Source organism: Ornithorhynchus anatinus, chromosome 4 (genome assembly GCF_004115215.2).
Source record: "Ornithorhynchus anatinus isolate Pmale09 chromosome 4, mOrnAna1.pri.v4, whole genome shotgun sequence".
Taxonomy (NCBI): domain Eukaryota; kingdom Metazoa; phylum Chordata; class Mammalia; order Monotremata; family Ornithorhynchidae; genus Ornithorhynchus; species Ornithorhynchus anatinus.
Genome location: NC_041731.1, coordinates 135,439,562 through 135,452,187, shown reverse-complemented (window position 1 = coordinate 135,452,187; position 12,626 = coordinate 135,439,562). Strand labels below are relative to the sequence as shown.

The 12,626-nt window shown below is 46.4% G+C and overlaps 1 protein-coding gene across 7 annotated transcripts in view; it reads left to right on the top strand.

Moving 5' to 3' along the window:
- The window catches only part of NSD2 (nuclear receptor binding SET domain protein 2), a 104,209-nt gene that overhangs the window by 62,332 nt on the left and 29,251 nt on the right, over positions 1 to 12,626 (top strand). For all 7 annotated transcript variants that reach the window (XR_005659975.1, XR_003758875.1, XM_029063146.2 and 4 more), the window contains exon 11: positions 12,289 to 12,420. Coding sequence is in view for 5 of the 7 variants with exons in the window: in XM_029063146.2 (XP_028918979.1) it covers positions 12,289 to 12,420 (132 nt within the window). In the remaining 2 variants the exon portion in view is untranslated. The remainder of the gene's footprint in view (positions 1 to 12,288; positions 12,421 to 12,626) is intronic.

The window sequence follows — 12,626 nt, the reverse complement described above, 5'->3', positions numbered from 1 at the left end:
CGATGTGATTTCATTTCAGATTCCAAAACCTGAAATCCTAGGTGTACCAGGAACATAGTCTGGTGGTAGCCAATTCCAAATTACTGAGGCACAAGATTGCCCAGCGGCAGAATATGGTTCGTGTGTGTGTGTGTGTGTGTGTGCGCGCGCGCGTGAGTGAGCGAGCCTGGGTGTATGCACTTGCACAGTTTAAATCTGCGCAAAACTTCCCTTGCTAAGGTACCCTCAGAATATTAAATGCCTCCAAACCAGAAACGTTGATTATTTTGGAAGGGGAGAGAATTTGATCTTTGTTTCCCGAGAGTATGTATCTCTTGCATCTATGTTGTCTTCCCTTTTTAGTATGGTGTAATCCTAATTTTCCTGACATAGACAAAATTTTTGCATGCCAAGAAGGTATAGAATTAGAGCTTTAAATTTACAGGTTTTTGTTCAAATTTAGAAAATTGCACAGAAATCCAGGGGTAACTAAGCCATTTTTAGCACATTTTTAAAAAAAAGTGTTTAAAACTCAGACCCATTAAAGAGAGACGCTACTTCTCTCCATCTCTCACTCGTACTGGCCCTTTGGATTGCGAGTTTGAAGATTTTTCTAGTTACTGATCGCTTTGAAGTTTAATTTTTTTCTCAACCTAAAACATTTAAGTTGATCTTTTCACCTCTTTTAGATACGTACATATTTTGATTATGAGAAAAGAGTTGGATCTTAAGTAGCCTTCCACTTAAGGAGTTGTAGACAGTGAGATCTCATTTTGGATTGCCGTGTGACTGTAGTCAAGCGATGCGGATAGTTTGGGCCCTGGGTTCTCAAACTCTAAAACAGAGTGGGAGGGAGCAATCTGTGGAATAGAGAGCCTGCTCTTGGAGTTGTGAGTCGCTAGCCATTGCTGGTGAAAAAATCAAAGAGAGGAACAGAGACTTTACTCTATGCTCCAGCCCTGTCCCTCCATATTTCTAACCCAAGACTGAAATGATTTCAAAATGTAGACACCGTGAGCCCTAGCGCTCGCAAGCCATTGCTGATGGTGGAAAGTGTAAGAGGAGCCTGATTTTATTCTGAGAATGTTTCCTAGTTGGTTCCATAAAGGGGAAACATGGTGGCGGTTGATTTGCGATTTGCTGTTCATGATTCCACTGAAGCAAACATGGAGACATCTGTTCATTGTCTGTTATATTGTTTTATGGCAAGCTGTATTTTTCAATGCATTTTTTTTGTTGTTCTTGTTGTTTAATCGCGTTAAAGTCTAAACTTGGCTGCAAGGAATGGATTGAAAGGAAGTGTCCAGATTAGAGAGAAAGACCTTTTGTAGAAAGAGGCCCCCCCCTTCCCCAATAGACCCCCACAGTTAAGTTAAATTTTCCTTTGGTTTTTCTAGAAAGCCAGGAAGCTGATCTAATGAGGCGGTAAAGCCACCTCTGACCCCCTTGAACCTCATTTTTGTGATCACCTTCACTCAAGTCTCTGATTAGGTCCGTCTTCCCAGGGATCGAAGAAGAAGCGGGCCATGGGGTTCAGTTCCCCCACAGGCCTGATGATTTGGTCCCGTGAACCACAGAGATGGGTTTTAAAGTAGTCAAAGCTGTGGGAGTTTGGGGTTGTTTTGGGGTGTAGCTCGGCTGAGTGAGCGAATGCCATCTGTCAGCGCACTAGTACAGCCTGGCCAAGTGTCCTCTGTAGAATATCTTCTTGCTATTCCTGGGCGGCGTCCTTCTCTGACAGAGAAACAGTCATCTCGTTGTACCCATTCGAACCTGGTGGAGTTGGACTATTCCAAGAAAAACTGGCAGAGAATTTCAACGCTGCAATCCAGATAAGGCACCAATAAGACTTGAGCACTATATTTTTAATCTCTTTAGTATTTGAGATGATGGATGTAGGTCAATAAATCGCAGAAAAAGTGATAGCTCCATATATTTTGAAAACTAGCTGATATTTCAGGGTGTGTATTTTTTCCATGTTCATTATATAAACATATTTAAAGCACTCGGCCTTTATGTTGTGCCACATTTGTGTGGGTTATGTAACTTCTCCATTAAAATTATTTTTTACGGAATGACACTGCTGTTGTAATTAAAACTCTATCCCTACTTTAGGGAGCGGGAAAGTCTTGTATGCCATGTATAATAACCCCCAATTGTCACCTACCAAAACTTAAATGCTGTTTGTGAAGAGACAAGTGTCGTGTTCTATCTCCTTTGGGTGTAATAAGGGAATAGTTATAGAGTTGGGTGATTTGGGTGGTTTTTTTCGGTAAATAAAGCAAGTGGTCCAGAACCGATATGTACCACTTCTCTGAATATGTCCTCTCTAGATTCCTTTTTGGGAAGTCCATGACTCCTTCCTTCTCCCCTTTTTTCTAAAGTGAGGTTTCTGGGGCTTCCGGATCTCTGAGCCATTTACATGCGGGTGTTGGTGGCACAGCTGGAGAGGCGGAACTGAATGAAATTGGTGTAGTTCTCCGGGTGGATATAGAAATGTAACCTTTGGCCTTTGGTTTGATCTCGGTGTGTGAGAGAGGAGAGAATGAATGAGAATCAAGCGCCAGTGCTGTCAGCCTGGCTGTCACAGAGTTCGGCGTCCAGCTTGCTAGGAAAGGGGACCAGGCGGATGTAGGCTGATGCCTGAGAGAAGCCCAGGAAAGAATTTGTGTGATTTTTAATTTTTTTTTCTCTTTGAACAAACTCTTATTTTTCTCACGTTCATTGGTACCAGCTTGTATTGGAGCCAGCATCAGTCAAGTTGGATTTGAACCCAGCTGAATTATGCTGCCCTTAAAATGATATAATGTCTGTCGCACGTGGTATAACCGTCCTATACGCAGCTGTTATTTCTATCACGGTCATTTTATGGAAGATGTAGGATATTCTGTTTTCACTGATTATTGTAAACACACACAATGAAGAAAACAGACATGCACATTTTAAGACCAAGGTAAGATGCCCAGTTGAGGCCATCACTCAACTATATTCATCTCGTAATAGATACATATTCCTGTTCCAGTTGCCAGTACAGCAGCTAAACAGAAAGAAATGGGGTGTCCATTTCTCAGCATTGGCTCTCCAAGAATTGTGACTCTGGGTGAGAGTCCATAGCCGGGGAGTAGAGCATTTGCCCCGCTTCCGTTCTCTACCTATAAACGGTCCAGGGTGACTCTTTTGGGCAGTCACCCCTTATAATTTTCTTAAGCATCCTACGTCCAGATGAGGACGTGCATAGAGTTCTTCTAAGTTTGAGCCTAAATATAATTACCTGTTTTTGCTCATATAAATCCAAATTAGTCTCCCCTCCTTAATAGACAGACTTTGATTCTCTATTTCATTCTCATTTCATGAAGCTGAGGAAACTTGCAAAGCAGTGAGTACATTTTTAGACTGTGTTGTCTTATTGTAGGCAGTCAATTTTTCCTTTTGGGTGGATTCACAAATGACACAGGAGACCTTAATTACATAAAATTGTATTGCCTGCTCAGTTATTTGCTTAATTAGAATGTGCTACGTTCCATTGAAATGTCTCAGGCTTTTGTTCAATATGCTTGGACATCATCCTCTGACCTCTATATTTTCTTTTGTTGTGTGTGGTTTTTTTGGGGGGCGAGGGGATGGTTTGGTTTTTTTTTGCAAAGCATGTTTGCATGATGAGACTGAAGTCCTCAAGCCTTTCAATGGCTGAGTCTTGTAAAGTGGAAACTGCTATCAATGCCAGCATGTATCGAAATGTAGTGCTGAGAAACAGCGGTCATGGCAGAACTATGTTTCCCTTTTTTGCCAGTTGAATTTTTTTTTTTTTAAACCAAGAGGTAGAACCCATTACCAGCCCTCCTCCTCCTGCCTCATCCTGCTTCTCCTCTCCTTCCCTAAGTCTATACTGACTTCAGAAGTGCTCTTGGGTTCGGGGAGTGGACTCTGGCGAGAGAGAGAGAAAGTGTGAGAGTGTGTGTGTAAGTAATTGGCTCAGAGATAGGGCACCAGTCTAATCATCTCTTGGTCCCTTCCTAATCTACATCCCTTTGGCTTTTCAGAGTGGATTACGAGACATGTCCCATTTGACTGCAGTGCTCAAGTTTTCAGAACCTTAGCCTAAACTGCTTAGGAAATTTTCTAGGCCAAACCAGGGGATGGGGGAGAGGGAAGGATGTGTCAAGCACAGGAGCCAATCCCAGGAGGCAGTAGTGGTCATTGAAAGGTGTTGTTCAGGTTGTTTAGGCGAGATCGTGACAAAAAGTCTATTGGGAAAACTCAGACGTCCCATTTGAAGTGACCAGGGTGATGGATTGTACAAATGGTGGCCCTACACACACCTAATATATCAACAGTATTTATCAAGTGCTTACTGTGGGTAGAGCACTGTACTGAGCACTTGGGGAAAATGCAGCAGCGTTGGTAGGTATGATCTGTGTCCACAAGGAGCTTACAGTCTACAGAATGTTTTGGTGAGGAGGGCAGGATCCGGTCATCTCGAACGAAATCCCAAAGAGCTCCCAGTCGCATTTTCTGTTTGAATAAGAATAATATATTTGTTAAGGGCTTACTATGTGTCAAACACTGTTCTAAGTGCTGGGGTAGATAAAATTTAATCAGTTTGGACATGCTCCCTCTCCCTCATGGGGCTCACAGGCCAACTGGAAGGGAGAATTGAATCCCCGTTTCACAGTTGAGTAAATTGAGGCTCAGTGAATCTGGGAGACACACACCAGGAAATTAAGTGGCCGAGCTGGGATTGAAATCCTCTGACTCCCAGGCCCAGGCTTTGTCCACTGTCATGTTATTTTAGCGGGAGCGAGCTCTGAGGAATGTATTTTTCTGCTCCTGCTGCTTATTCTGTGCATGGAATCGTTGTTTGGGATGGGCCAATTCAGCAACCTTCCTTGAGGCCCACCTGCAGGCACTGGGCACGCAGTGACTTGAGGCGGACCACTGGGATGATGCTCGGGGAATCCCCTGGAACATTTAGTCTCCCCTCGTGTCTCAGGCTTTTGTCCGGGATGCTTTTTTGAGCTTGGCCGGAAAAGCCTGGAGCCTAATAAAACCCCGAGAGTAATTACTTCAGGGTAGGCAAATGGAGGCCCTGAATGGCTTGGCTGGTCGAAGATTCGTGGCCAGAGTTGAGGCCCACAGTTAAGATTTGTTCCTCCTTGACTCTGAGAAGGAAATGAAAAAATTAATAACCAAAAACCTCCCCCAGAGGACTGCTGTCCTACCTCTCTCCTTCCTCATGTCAAGCTGAACTGCAGGAGTTAAGGTCTTGGTTAACTCAGGGAGTAAGAGGGGAGGTACCTCAGAATCCGCCCCTTGCAAAAAGGTGTCGCGATCAACCTTTACCCAACATCAGGGATCTGCAGTAGCCAGATCAGAATGAGTCTTCTCAAGGAAAGCCCGCCTGCCCATCCCAGCCCCCTAGCATGGAGGTGCTCAAAGGAAACCAGGTACCGTGAACCTCGGATGGGTTCACCAGTTGGGACGAACCAACCCGAGAGTGCTGATGTGGCCCCGGAGCTCCAGTGGGGAGGGTGGGGGGGTGTTTGTCAATTCCTCAGATCCACTGGGGAGTCCTAAACCAAACATTTCCCCACCTCACCTGGTAGTCGCCGCCGTGGGCTGGCCTATCGGGAACAGTGGAGAGATGGCGATCTGACGACTCGATCCTGGAAAGGCGAGTCCCTCTGCAGAAGGAACGGCACATCTAGTAGTGTGGAAGAACTCTTGGGGAGAGGGGCTGCGTGCGTCCTCCCTCGGTAGGGGGAGAGGAGATGCGGGTACCGACGCTGGCTCTGTGGGCGTCCAGGTTGAGGTAGGCTACCCCTGACTTGCACCCAGCCCTGGAAGCTCCCCCTGCAGAACCCCTTGTTGGGAGGAAGGGTGGAGAATGAAAAGAATTCCTGGTGCTAGAAATGGTTACTGGGACCTGAAGGTGACTTTTCCGAAAGGCCATTGCAGACGTGGGAAAACCTCTTCCTTAACTTGAGCCCTTAAAACAGATTCTTGTGAGTAAAGTGAACTTGTTCATGAACTTGTACATGGATTTATGGCCTCGTTATTCTTTACTCTCTCGTGCAATTTAAGCTTTTCTAACTCAGCCATTGGTTAAAAAGAGACAAATGTGGATCCTTGCCTATCAGTCAGTGGTATTTGAATATCTAGTCTGTGCAAAGTGCACGGTACTTTGGGAGAGTATGATGCCATAGTCAATAAGTACTGTTGATTGATCAGTACCTCTCAACTGTGGTGTTGCCCCTAAAACCAAGAACGGCAGCCTCTGGCCACTCTACCTTTTTCCCTGCCCCTCCAACCCCAAAACCTTTTTAGCACCAGACAACAAGGGGTCATCCAGAAATCGAAAATCCCAAACTGAACCAAGAAGCAGCTTGGCCTAGTGGGAAGAGCGCGGGCCTGCAAGTCAGCAGGATCGGGGTTCTAATCTTGACTCTGCTGCTTGTCTGCAGTGTGACCTTGGGTGAGTCACTTCACTTCTCGGTACCTCAGTGACCTCATCTGTAAAACGGGGACTAAAACTGTGAGCCCCATGTGGGAAATGGACTGTCTCCAACCTGATTATCTTGTGTTTACTCCAGTGCTTAGTACAGTGTCTGCACATAAGTAACACTTAAATACTATTTTTAAAAAATCCCAAGTGCTTAGGCCAGAGCTCGGCCCGCAGTCCGTGCTCAGTCAATACCACTGAGCAGTTACTTGGGGAACGCTGACTGACGATGGCACTGCCGAACCCCTGGTATCATCTCTAATCTGCAAGTGGAGGAGAGCAGCCAACCCTTTTAGCCTCCTTTCAGGTGGACTGACTCCTGAGAGAGCAGGGCCAGGACAAAGAAACACCTATCGGAACACGTAGTAAGTGCTTGAACAAGTCCCACAGTAAATACTAATGATGGTGATGTTGGTGCCATTGTCAGTGCTGAGCAAGCTTCCTTTCAGTCAGCAAGATCTGAGATCTGAGACTCTGCGAGGAGGAGTTGATTCTAGTGCTATTGGCGGGCACGGGGCCACTGTCATGCTCTCTCTCCCTACCTGTCAGGTGCCCAAAGTGCCGCAGGAAAGGTGGGCAGCAAGGTGGACACAGGTGGGGAATGGTACTCGAAGTATTAGAAGGGTGGTGTTGAAGCACTTACTAAGGGCCAAGCCCAGTGTTTGGTGCTGGAGTACATATGAGTTAATCAGTTCAGATCCAGCCCCTGTCCCACTTGGGACTCCCGGTCTAAATTGATTTTCCTTTTTGAAGAGTTAGCTAGGAGGGAGGGGTTCATCTTGGTTTCAGAGCAGTTGAGGGAATTTTCTCCAGCCCCTTAGAAGTGTGAGTGGGGTCAGTGAGCCGAGGAAGGCCTACCTCAGTCAACGGGTTCCAAGAGATTAATATTTTTTTATATCGTGTACTGTTTAAAGAACATCGTAATACAGCCTACCACTTAAGGTAAACTACGATTAGAGGATTGTTGAGAGAAAAAAGCATTCCGACTTCCTCCTTCTGGGTACCCTTCTCAAACAGTTGAACAAATGGTGTCAACTTCTGTCAAAATAGGTAAAGCGTCTTGGTGTTCTGAATTGTGTTCTAGCCTGTTCTTTGAATGAACCGTTCAGCCCTTGGATCTTTTCAGAACTCGGTTTGAGAGAGCATATTTTGGCCTTCTGCCTCTAGCCTTTTCTTCTTCCCCCGGGTTCACACATTTCTCTTTCCTTTGCTGCCCCCCTTTGGAAGCAGGCATTGCCCGTTTCCAAGTAGTTGACCAAAGCAGGTGTTCATTGCTTCCAGGCAAGTTCAAGAGATGCTGATTCTGGTCTTGTGTGGTCAAATGGATTTTTTGTTTTACCTGTTTCTCCTGAAACTTTCTGTTTGCTAATGTCAATTTCTCCTTTCTGGAACATGTCGGCTTCAAAAACCCGTTTTCTGCCCAGGTCCTGCCACCTCTACCTTTGCACAGATTCCCCCAGTGAGTTTAGGGAGGCTAATTCAGAGACGTTGCGTTTCTTAGTTATCAGTTTCCCAGGTGGACTTGAAACACTTAGGCTGGTGATACTGTAGAGGTTGCCAAAGAAAACTTGGTTTTGAAGGGCCCTTTTTGGATCTATATGTGGTTGAGCTGTTCATTTAAATTAGAAGCAAGGTGTATTTCGTCTTTCTGAATGACTACTCTGGGGACTGAGCATCTGGGGATAACTAGTTGAAAGGAAATTCTGGACATTTCTAGGTTTTATTTTTGAACTAACTGTGGTGTGTGGTCTGTGGCAGTTGACCGTTATCTTTTCTGGCCCTGGGTTGCTCTGAGACCCCTAAGGAGCCTAGAGGGAGCTCCATCAGCTGTTTCTTCCCTCCCCCATTTCCTGAAAGGGTTCCATGAAATAGACTCGGGTGAATAGGTAAAGCCGTGCATCTTGTTAACGTTTGTTTGGCTCAACCAAACCGTTATCCCCCACCTGACAATTACATCCAGAATCATCAAGATACCCAAGTGAATGAATACTTTCGGCCACAGTCTTCTTCAGACTGACTCTTTTGGACACAAGGTTATGGCAAAATATATCGTACCTCTCCCAAGTTCTTAGTACAGTGTTGTTCTTAGTACAGTGTTCTTCACATACTAGGAGCTCAATGAATACAGTTGATTTCAGGAAATGGGTGATCACCTTTAAAATGTCTCCTCTAGTTTGGATGCAGTGGATTGCGATTGTGGAGTAGTGGGTTAGCCTTTCTTTGACACCTTTAGAGTAAACCTTGTTTGGTAATTCAGCTATTAACCGGGAATGTGACAGCTGTCCAAAGTGTGGACAGCAAACCTTAAGGCTAACACCGCTCTGGAAAACATCATTTTTCCTGGAAAGTGACGCACGCTCCTGCCAAAACACTTGGTATTCATCCAGCAGGCGGAAAGTGTACTCTTAACCTTGGTGCCGTCCTTAATTCATGGAGATGTTTGTTACAGAAGCTAAGGGGAATATCTGTGATGAAGACAACCCTTCACGGGCATGGGCCTGGTTAGAATGCTGCTTTTCCTCCATTTTTTTGTTCATTTTTTTTTCTTTTGGCTCCCCAAAAGTCAAAGCCTAGCTGGCAGTTGAAACTTTGTTCTGGGAGCACAGAACAAAGTAGGCATGTTGTCTAAGGTGTCCCTTGAATTATTTTCAAGGTATTCTTTCATATTAGACCAGTCTGGGTCCAATGAGATTGTTTTGGAAAGTCCTGCAGAGGTATGTAAGAACTGTGAGAAAACAAAGTCTGTTCTTCCCAAGCAGTTGAGTGCATTTTTTTCCCAAATTCCCACTGTTCTAGACCTCACTCAAAAAACACATTTGAAGCCTGAGAAATCCACTGCTCTTCATTCTGAGTCCCGTTTAGCAAAATAGGAGAATGGACTCGGAGACTTTTTTTTTTTTTTTGGTATGTTTGCTGGGGATTTTTTGCCGGGGGGGAAGGTGGGGGGTCCAAGGAGTCTTGGATCCACTAAGTCACTACATCTCTCTTTCTCCAAATGCACCATATTGCCTATGCATAAATACCATTGTAATGGGTTTGGGGACCCAATTCTTAGGCTCCAGCAAGGTGAATTTCTCACTCGCTCTCCAAAAGGCATTTTTGAGTAAGCGATGGTCTCACCCCATCGAGTGCAGGTGGTCCAACTCTCTAAGTTAAGGAAGTCTGATGTGTGTCGACATCCCTTGGCAGTACATGGCAGCTCCGCATTAGTGATCTGTCTTCCTAGAGACGCGTGGGCCCCGCTCTCGCCACGCCGAGTGGGAAAAAGAAGGGACGTGGCGGAGCGCACGCAAGGCAGAAAACCCTGGAACTGTACTTTCACTGACTGTAACATTGTATGGTTTCCTTTTTGATATCATTCTGTATGTGTATCCCATACCCAATACTAGCCAGTTACCTTGATATTTTGTCTTTAAAGTTTATACTTCCATTTATAATGTGTATTCAGTGTTTATTTCCCTAAACACTTTGTTAATTTTAGGATCTAGCTCTCCTCTCCTATTGAAAAGATGCTAACTTTTTTCTGTAAATCTTAAATAAAAGGTGCTGCTTCTTCCTCTCTACCAGGCCTGGTGTGTGTTTTCTCTGTCTCTGTCCGCCCCCATTCCCCTCGTCCCCCCCGACCCCCTCCACCTGGAAATTTGGTTTACCCGACGGTTACCAGCCATGTGGCCCCAGTGGACCAAGCCTGCCCTGGCCCCGGGGGGTTGGCAGGCACTCGTCATTCTTTGGCCTCTGTCCCTATAAGCTGGGCCCATGTCGGCGAGGCATTTCCAGAGCCTCTGAGCCGCGGCCGGGGCCTAGGAGGCGGTACAGGCCAGGGTCAGGGGAGGGGGTGCCGATGACCTGTCTTCTAGTTGTACCTGCGGGGGAGGATTGAGATGGACATCCACGAGTGACCCACGGACAGGCCCGCCCGCTCTCCCAGGGGGAGGGGCAGAAGGATTGATTTTCTAACTCTGGGAAGTCCGGAACTGAACTGAAAGGATCTGCCAAACTGCATTTTCTGAGCTTAGTATATTGCCCTCCCACCTCTCGGAGCAGAGCGGGGAAGATTAGGAAAGAACTCTGAAGAACTCTGTTAGGGCTCCTGGGGAAGGTCACAGAGCCCAGGGCTGGCGGTGAAAATGCAGCTAAGTGAAAATTGAAAAATCTCATTTTCAAAAGGAGTGGGGTTCCGTACAGCGGCGAGTGGTCTTCTTGCTGGAAAGGAGGACAGAATGGAGTTGTGGTCCAGAGAACAGAAAGGTGGGGTTCCTAACAGTGATTTATCATGGGGAAGCCCTTTGCTTTTAGCTTATGGCTTGCTTTCCCAAAGATTCCTCTCATCAGTTGGCTGACTTGCTAGGAAAAAAGTTTAACCCACCTTCGTTGTTTCGGGGGAACTGGAGCAGTCGCCTGGCCCCTGGAATTCTAGTTTTGGCATTCAATTTTCCAACTCACACCGCTCGTCCTAAAGAACCTTGTATTCTCAAGATCCCTTAGGGATGGTGACCAGTGGGCCCTATCCCCGTTCCTTGTGGCAGACTGGGTTTTCAGCAAAGCGTTCTTCCCAAATTTAGCTTTCACGTGCCCAACGTAAGTGAATCTCCAGAAGGTTTTAGTGTTGGTGTGGCCGGGGGCGCTTCTCCCCAGACGAGTGGGGCTCGCTCAGTCCAGCACCTTGCATCCAGCGGATGCGCAACGAATACCATTCCTGTTAAACGCCTGGGCAGGTTGGCCAGATGTTAGGGCGAGGCTGCAACCTGTGGCAAGGTCTGTCCCCCGCTTGCCATATTCCTGGAAAGGGGTGTGAGTGGGGAAAGGGGTCGGGCGACAGAAGAGCCTGGATGAATAAAATGCACCAACAGCATCAGAGGCTGGTTTCAGCCACCGGTCTTCACCTCCTCTCTCCAAACCTTGTACCCGAGCTGCTGTCGAGGAGTCAAACCCATGTCTGTTTCCCCTTCCTCCACCCCTTCTAGCCACCCCCTCGCCCCCTGGCAGTGTTGGTGACAAAAAGGGAAATGAGCCTGAAACAGGCACTGGAAAGAGGGAGAGAGGTGCAGGAGAAGGACTGGGGGTCCAGATAGTCTCTGTTCTGCTCAGCTACCCCTTCGTTCCCACCCTCCCGACCCCACCAAAGCTGCAATAGAGGAACCACAAACAATGACTGGATTACTTCAAACATCTGTTTGGCTTGTTGCGTCTGTTAGGAGTGTCACTGTGAAATCCCGGTTTCTTTGAGGGCTACATAGATGACTTTCTATCCCGGCCACTGACAATTCTGCATTCAGCTCTTATTTTTGCACTTGGAAATGCGAATGGAAGCTTCTTGGGGAGAGCGGAGGGGAAGGGAGGGGCAGTGGCAAAGCCTCTAGGCTTTGAACATGGCAATTGTGCCCTTTTTACTCTATGTATTTCCCAAATTTGGCTATTCTTTTCCAACTCTTTCCCGGGGGTTTGTGGCCGAATACTAGGAATGGCATCATTTTTGTGCGCATTTACGTACTCTGTCAACTTCCTGCAACTTGTCATAAATGTCAGTCAATGAATAAAAGTCATGCAATTTTCCCGCTGTCTGCTAAGTTTATTTTTGGGGGAAAGAAAAAAAAGCTGTAATCTACTTTTCTGAAACCACTTTATAAAACCTGTAAAATCTCCCTTAAAGCTTTGGTAGTAATAAAAGAGCAAATGGTGACACGTTACTTTGTGTCTGTGTGTATTTGGTAACGTAGCTCTCCCCTAGTGTGTCCTCCTGTACGTTGAATAAGATCCGTTCTTTTCTGACATGGCTATAGCGAAATATAATACATGCGCTTCATCTTCAGATCTCAGACGGTCAAGGTGATGAGCCCTCAGAGTCCCCATACGAAAGCGCAGACGAGACTCAAACGGAAGCGTCTGTATCCTCCAAAAAGTCTGAGCGAGGTGCCGCCGCTAAGAAGGAATATGTCTGTCAGGTGAGATTGAAGTTGGTTGGCTAGGCCATTTGGGAACTGCTCCACGGAAGGAAAAGGTCCCACCCAGCGTGGGGTAAATTGGCTTTTTCTGCATACATTTGGCAAGGTGGAACATCTGCAAACACCTCAGTCTCAGTTGAGCAGTGGTGATTCCTTTGTCTGTCATGCTGTTCAGGAAGGTGGTGGGGGGTGGGGTGGGGGTCAGA